The sequence below is a fragment of the Drosophila persimilis genome, unplaced genomic scaffold (assembly GCF_003286085.1).
Source record: "Drosophila persimilis strain 14011-0111.01,24,50 unplaced genomic scaffold, DperRS2 tig00001145-arrow-arrow-pilon, whole genome shotgun sequence".
NCBI classification, from domain to species: domain Eukaryota; kingdom Metazoa; phylum Arthropoda; class Insecta; order Diptera; family Drosophilidae; genus Drosophila; species Drosophila persimilis.
Genome location: NW_020825426.1, coordinates 1,299 through 9,033, shown reverse-complemented (window position 1 = coordinate 9,033; position 7,735 = coordinate 1,299). Strand labels below are relative to the sequence as shown.

The window sequence follows — 7,735 nt, the reverse complement described above, 5'->3', positions numbered from 1 at the left end:
GCTTCCTTGTGTTCCATTCAGAGTGGCCCTACCCGTCATCATCCTGAGCCCCTGCCCCAGCCCACTACTTTTGCTGAACACCTCAGAAATGGATGTCATTCGACACTTTCTGCGGTCAAGTCCAATCAAATGTAGGCGCCATCGCCTCTGTCTCTGTATTCAACTCCGACTCCCGACATCAGCTCCGGCATCGCATTACTTCCACACCAAATAGTTGAGCTCTGGTGCAGGTTCTGAAGCTAACACTGAGCTCTTGGGACTTCCTTCCCCCTGAGCCTATGAAAAGTAATAACTGTGGGAACTGGCAAGTTGATGGCGGTGGTTCCTCCTCATCATCGACGTCGGTATCGGCAGGGGCAGCGACTCGTTCGCGCTTCATTGCCGTTTTATTGGTTGAAAATAAGTTAATAACATGGATGACGCCGAAAGAGGTAGAGTCTGATATCCTTTTGCTTCTGCTGGTGCTGGCGCGGCCCCTTCGGTATAACAATGCAACAATATTGCTTCACAGCTCCACAATTGTAAAGTTCGAAAAGGTTTCTTCAGCGGAAGCCCCTTTTCAGCAGCAAAACCAAACAGCCAAAGTATATCATCATAACCACCTTCCATCTGTAGCTCCAGCTCGAGGTTCAGTTCCCGCTTCTTCAAATGCAGTTCCATCCCCACCTTTAGCTCCTTTCCAATGCGTTAGGCGGTGGCGGTCTTCTACTTCTACTGCCGCCGCCGCCGCCTCGGGGCGATGCTGGGTCCGAGGATGGGGCTGTGGACGCCACAGACGCCGACACCGCCGATAATGATGAAGGTGTTGGCGATGATGATGCTGATGACGCGAATGAACCAAAGCCCAACTCTGCTGTTGCTCCTCCCCGGGTCCAGCTTCAGACCCTGCTCCTCTACTCAAAACCCCCCGTTGAATCTCCATTCCGGTTGAGGCGCCTAGCGAATCCGCTACTCCCAAAGTATGTACAAAAGATACCAACGGAGAGGGAATTGGGAATAAATACTTATTAAAATACTTGAAAAGTCTCCCCTGCTCGGCCGGTGTAGGGCATTCCTCGGGGCTGTGCGACTGGCGCCGGATCACGATGCGCCGCTAAATGGGATCAGTTTTGGTAACGAGTTAACGAGTTGATTTCACTCCAGCGATTGCCAGGCCGGGCCTCAAGCGCGAACCGGATTAGCAGTTTGTTGTGTGCATCGTATACCCCTATCCATCCTCCACTCCAATGATTGTCTGAGTCTGCGTCTCTGTGTTTGCGGTGGCCATGGCCAATGTCTACACAACAAGGTGACGGCTTATAATGACGGGCCATGGCCAAGAACGTGAGCATGGCGATGGTATAGCCTGGTATGGGATGGGCTGTGTTGTGCTGGGAGGGCCGAGGATCGAATCGAATCGAGCTGAAGTTGAAGCGTTTGCACCTCCCATGGCAACTCAAACTACAGCTGCAACTCCAGCTTCCTTTTGTGGCTGTTCCTTTGATGCTTGCTCCACATGCATTCGTCTTCTCCGTTTTCGGGGCTTTTTTGTCGAGGGGCGTTACCCAGTGATCATCACGCGTTTGCGCTCTCCTCTGTCTCCTCTTAATGGGTGTTATTTTGTTTGGCCGTAAATATTTTTGCAATGGGCGCTAATTAAGTTTGGCTCTTTCGGGGCTCTGATCCGCTGCATCCTTCGCACTTTGTTATGTGTGAAACTTTTAAACTTCGTTCGGTCGGCAAACATAAAAACCGCCGCGAAGTCCTCCGTATTTCAGTCACTCCTTTCCGCGCTGTCCGGCGCGTTCCCCTCCAAATTATCAGGCATTACAGCCCCACAACAGTCGCTTGACTGGCGGGCAGTCCGGCAGCCAGACAAAATCAATATTGGTGAGCTATTAATCTGGCGCTACAATTGGTAAATGGCAAATTGCTCATCCGTAAAGCGGTCCGTGGCTGGGAATGAACTCTATGACAGCGGAAGATCAGAAACGGAGGCAAAAGCAGCGTCAGCAGAGAGACTCCCTCCCAATGCATGATGATGAGTAAAAAAAGGCTAAAGTCAAACATCGCACTGACACCGCAACAAATTTCATTGGGCGTAAAAAATGTGGTATTTTCGTGCTGCCTTTTATGACTCACTTTCAACGCTTGCCGTGGGTAGAGGTAGAGCCAGATACAGAGACAGAGGCGGTGAGCTTTTTAGTTGCTGTTTCAAATCGATTGGACAATAAATTAGCATTATGCGGTTACAGGCCGAAGACTGACGTCACGAAAACTCGATCCCTGGACTCCAGCTCATTCGCTGAGCTGGCAGCGCGCGGCGGGTTCAAAGCTCCCTTCCGCCAACCGGGGGAGGTCTAGGCCTTATCAGCGGATAGTAGGTCCACTAGGTTAAACTTCTTACGTAAAGGGAAATGACGTTCACACTCCAAGCTCCTACAGAAACTGTTTCAGACAAGTTTTTTGCCCCTTCTGATCAGCTGAAACCGTTTAGAACCGAGTTCCAGTGGAAATATAGGTAAAATGACTTTTATTTCCGCCGTCGCATATCTTTTTGCCTGGGGGATCACAGGGAATACCTGTGTAACCTTGAACCGAAGTCACGGTATACTTAATTCCATTAGCTGAACCAACTTTCTTTAATTAATGTTTTAAGCGAATAGAAACTCCGCTTCAACTGTCAGCACAACTGTCAAATTCAAATATAACTCCGTAATGCTCACATCTCTTTTAATTGCCATTTTAAGAACCCTATGATTCGTTTTTAGCATCATGTAAACTCCTTTAAACTCCTCCGTGTAAACTCCTTACCTCCATTTCAATGGTGGACTCCATCAACGCTTCCTTCAATTGGTTGCTTTCCATGCGGAAAGCCCGTGCATCATTGTCATTGACATTTGAATTCACCCCCATATGATCGGTATAACTCTGTCAAAATATTACTCATCCGCCACCTTCATGCATTAGGCATTAGGGCCTTACACTAACCTTACACAGCCGGCATCAACAACAACGATAACGATTACGATAATAAAAGCGACCAACAAAGACGCCTGGCACAAAACCTTTTAAAGTAAATAACACTGCACCCCACCAGCGGAGTCCGGACGGAACTCGCCAATTGGACAGATCAACACGATAAGCGGAAGATCTACAGAAAAGACAATCAGTGCCAGGCCAAGTGATCGACACAATATTTTATAAATAGATTGGCCCAATCATGTCAGTTTGGCTATCCGTCCATCCCACTGATCGGCTGTCCGTCGTCCCCACACATTTGCCATGAGCCGAGTATGGGGGAGCGACGATGTCTCCGTCTCCGTCACTAGCACCTTCGCCGTCACTGTCTCATAGCCCATGAGTAACGATGAGAGCTCAATAACTATTCGATTGATCATGTTTTTGGCGCGCGGTAAAATTTAGACCAACCGCAAAATGCAGACTCCCCTCCCCAATCCCTCCGTTTTGCTCGTGCTGCTCGGGCGAGCATCCGCATTCTGAGGCAAAGGTAAGGACAAAGGCAGAGGCAGCGTAAAACTATTCATGAATGAATCCAAGTCGATTGTATCGGAGCGTGAGAACGAGCTTGTCTACGAGTTGTGTCGTCACTGAAGCAGACGTCGCGTATGAGTAATAATTCTTGTGAAATAACTGAACGGAAATAACTGAAATACATGAGAGCCGAGTGCGTATGTGTATATTCGCTTGTTTTGTGTGTTTGTAGGGGTGCAAAAACTTCGGAAGTGGGACGAACTGAGAATGCACGAGTATTGCTTCCTCTGGCCACGAGTGAAAGTCATACAGCCGGCAATAATTTTGTTTATCTACGAGTGAGAGACGTTAGTTGCGAGCGAGTAGCAGAGAGCGGAACGACGCTCTCCGAGTAGGCAGACAGCTGTGGAGAGGGGTCTTATCAACAGCTGATCCAAAACACAACCGGTGATCGATCATATTCGTACGTACAAATGTAAGTATATGTATGTATCTGTAATCGTGCATATATGATAGCGGGAGAACAATGCAGCGAGAGCTAGAGAGAGAAGCACCAATTACCCTTCATGTTGAAATTGACCAAAACTCCCCCACTCATAAGTGGCTTTTGAGCGCTTTTTATTTTCGCAGAGACTGCACACTCATAGCTAACGCTGTCTCACTCTCACAGAGAGGAGCACGGAGAGAGAGAAAGAGAGAGAGAGAGTGAGAGAGAGCGACTCGGACTGAGTTCTGGAGCCAGCCAGAGCGGTGGGGCCACTCTCCGCCTCCTCATTAGTATGCTCATAGTAACTGAAGAGTTCAGTTCGAAACACGTCCCCCCGTCCGTCTCGGTCTCAGGCGAAAACACAACGCCGACGACGAGAAAGCCACTCTCGGCATCGGTATTGGCATCGGCATCGAGCCATCAACTTCGACATCGAGCCATCGGGCAGTTCGATCGGATCGCCGGGGAATCAAATCAAATCAAAGCAGGCAGTCAAAGGCAGCGCGTCGAAACTTGGTGGCCCATCCACTTGAAGAGTATCTCGCAGATACAGATACAGATCAAAAATTAGGTTCTGCGTGCCGCGTTCCCAGTTACCAGTTACCCGCCTCACCTCTCGAATTACTATAAATACTATCCATTTTTTTTTTTTTTTTTGTGGTTTATATTGCTTTGTGTTGACTCAGTTTTGCGTTGCATTCTCGAACTTTCCCCAAAACCACCGAAAAGTGACAAAATTCTGCTAGGGACATTTCTGCAGAATCTCCTTCACATACATATATATGTGTAAATGGTGAGTACTCGAAGCACAACATTCAGCTTTGCAACTTCTATACCTCTTCGTCCTCGGATTTGCGGAAGAACTTGCAGAAGGTGCAAAAGGAAAATAAAGATATAATCGTACAGGTCAGAGAGAGCGGAACTTGAGGTGCGTGCTTTGCCTTCTGATAAGTGGTGCAGGTGCGGGTGGGGGTGGGAGTGTTAGTGTACGAGCCGGTGAATATAGATGCATGCTGCACACAAATAAAAGGCCTTCCGAGTGCTGTGCTGTAATACAACGACTACGTGATGAAATGGCGGAAGTCGTGAGGGGAGTCGCGAAAGGGTCAACGAATATCTCCTTGTCAGGGAGTCCGCTCAAGACAGATTTCATTATGCATATGTATGTGCATATGAATGTACATGCCTATGTTCAAGTGTATGGATGAATGACTAAAAATACTTATCAAATGTTGCTGCTACCATAGATCGATCGCTGTGCTTGGTTTAATTATAACCGTTTTGTGTGAAATTCATTTAAACGTTCGGGAGGGGATAGGCAGTGTGGACTGTGGATTTGGCTTGATGAATGGGGGTTGATGGTTGGGGGGCGATGCGTCAGTATCAAACGACAACGATTAGGCTTGGATAGGGAAAGGGACAGCCACAAGCAAAAGCACCGAACGAGAGGGTGAGCGAATTTCACAAATGTTTGCAAATCGAAAGACAAAAAATGAAACCAAGTTCGTTGACCATGTAGCGTAGTGTAGATACAGGCACTGCGGTGTCTTTATGAGTGTGCGTATCGGAGTGTACATATATGTATATGCCGACTGGGCCTACCCCACCACAGGCAATGATTCAGCCAGAAATTGTTTTTAATTTTAAATAATTATGTCAGCCAGATAAAGACAGCAACAAAAACGCCAATAGCAATAGCTAACACCAACAGTATTATTCACAAAGGCAAGCACGCTTCGGGTCACTAAAAAATTTCGATTGTGTCTACCAGGGATTCCCAAACTCTGACAATCATGGCTAACTCTCTTTTCCTCTCTCCCCCTCTCGCTCTTATCTCTCCCTTTTCTCACCGCACCACTCTTCCAACACCCACAGACGACAGCTGCTTGCCCAATCGACCTCAGCAGCAGCAGCGACAGCCGAAAGAGCAAAACGGCCAACACGCGTGAAAGAGAAGCAACGCTCGGGGAGAGCAGAAGTCGTCTCCATAGAATCGGCTCGCTGCTGACACTCGCCGTGCTCATGTACCAGTTGCAGCAGTTCGCCCACCCCGGCAGCGGTGGCATCGAAGCCGCCCCAACCCCTTCGCCATTGCTCAATGCCACATACCTTGCCCCACCACCAGACTTGCTTAAGCGCCTCCAAAAGCGGCACAATCTTGGCAATTTTCGGCAGCGCTTCCAGAGGGAGCTCAACGGCAGCATCACCCGTGTGGACTGGGAAAACACGTGCGGGGGCAACTGGACGGGACCTGAGGACTGGGTCCGTCCGGCCAAACGCTGCAAAAAGAGGCAGTTGGTGAGTTGGAGATCAGAATATTCCTGCATATTGAATGGACAAATTTTCAGTAGATTTTGTGAAAAATGTATTGGAACGATTATGAATATCCAGAAAGCAATTTAGTCATATTATAAAAATTAGTGATCCGAGTCCACTTAATTATATATGTATATGCATATGTATATATGTATGTATATGTATACTTACATATGTATACGAGCATACGAGCACAATATAGCATGTAGTATTTTGTTCCATTATATAAATTCCGATCATACCCAGACGATTCATACTTGTGTAGTCACGGCCAATTGATTTGTTCCTTTTGGTTATAATAATGATCCGATCTGATTCGGCAATCTGGTAGATATGGTCCGTCTGGTCTAGTGCCGTCTGACGGAGGAGAGACATACAGACTAGGTATCGGGTCACAACGCTCACAACGTTCCCCCTCGTTTTACTCTTAATTTGACACAGAAGTATTAAGCTCGCTTCTCAAACTAATTATGGTATCCTTGCTCTCTTTAAGGTTATCCACGCTCTGCAGAACCACACCAGGAGCGAGCTGCGAAGCCTGCGGGCAGAGAACAAGGACACGGCCACCACTAAGGCCATCGATATCTCGCAGCAACGCAAGTGGGCTCTCCACAGTGGAACCTACAAGTTTCTGCCACGGCTCAACGCTAGTAGTCACCAGGTAAGCTCGCACCATCATCATCAACAGTTGCCAGGGGCATTGAGAAACCATTTAGGCCATTGGAATGAGTGGGGGAGGGGGAGAAGAAATGGTCACGTGAGAGCGGCCATTTCCCCGGGCTCGAGGCAGTGACCAGCGGCAATTCCCGTGCGTAGGTGCAAACAGATCGTCACAAGTTCACGCGCGCTGCTGATCATATGAGTGGCATGAGATGAATCGTGCGAAAGCTTCGACTGAACGGGCGAGGGGTGCTCTAATAGTTCGCCCCACCTCATGGATTTCCGTTTCATGGATTTTACTTGCTTTTCTACACCTGTATTTCCCACAACTCTTTGTGCAGAAAACTTTTCATCCTCACACATCGCACATCTCGTAAGTATTAGACAACGATTCGGCACGCCTCATTAACTTCCGATTTGCATTGGCAAACAACAACAGCACGACACCGATACACGGGCCAAAGATCTGCGAAAAAAAGGCCACAGTCCGAGCCATAACCACACCACACGAAGATTAAGAGAAAATTGAAGGCGTGCGCGCGATTTCGGCGATTGTTTATATGGTTGTACATATAAACACATCCGTCGTCCCGTACACATCCGTTATTCTATACGAGTATTCATATGTGAGTACTCATATGTGCATACATGCATATGTATATTTGTTCATCCAATCCGGCCTTGATGAAGCGATCGCTCCTCACGTTTTATTAGAGCTCCCGGACTGACAGCCGGGGGACTGAAGATGGCACTGAGGCTGCGACTGCTTATGGGGCTCATTTCAAAGCGGCTAATTTC

General features: G+C 48.0%; 1 protein-coding gene across 1 annotated transcript; it reads left to right on the top strand.

Annotated features, from left to right (window-relative positions):
• Positions 1-412: 412 nt before the first annotated feature.
• Positions 413-7,314, top strand: LOC6601760. The gene is made up of 5 exons (XM_026994037.1): positions 413-431; positions 692-870; positions 5,837-6,259; positions 6,771-6,938; positions 7,279-7,314. The coding sequence occupies exons 1-5, from the start codon at positions 413-415 to the stop codon at positions 7,312-7,314; spliced, it is 825 nt and encodes a 274-aa protein (XP_026849838.1).
• Positions 7,315-7,735: the final 421 nt, after the last annotated feature.

Bases quoted from the DNA above. Each gene is read 5' to 3' on its own strand.
- LOC6601760 (XM_026994037.1), top strand. The intron at 6,260-6,770 runs GTGAGTTGGAGA...GCTCTCTTTAAG, and splicing joins GCTGCAAAAAGAGGCAGTTG to GTTATCCACGCTCTGCAGAA. The intron at 6,939-7,278 runs GTAAGCTCGCAC...CTCTTTGTGCAG, and splicing joins TCAACGCTAGTAGTCACCAG to AAAACTTTTCATCCTCACAC.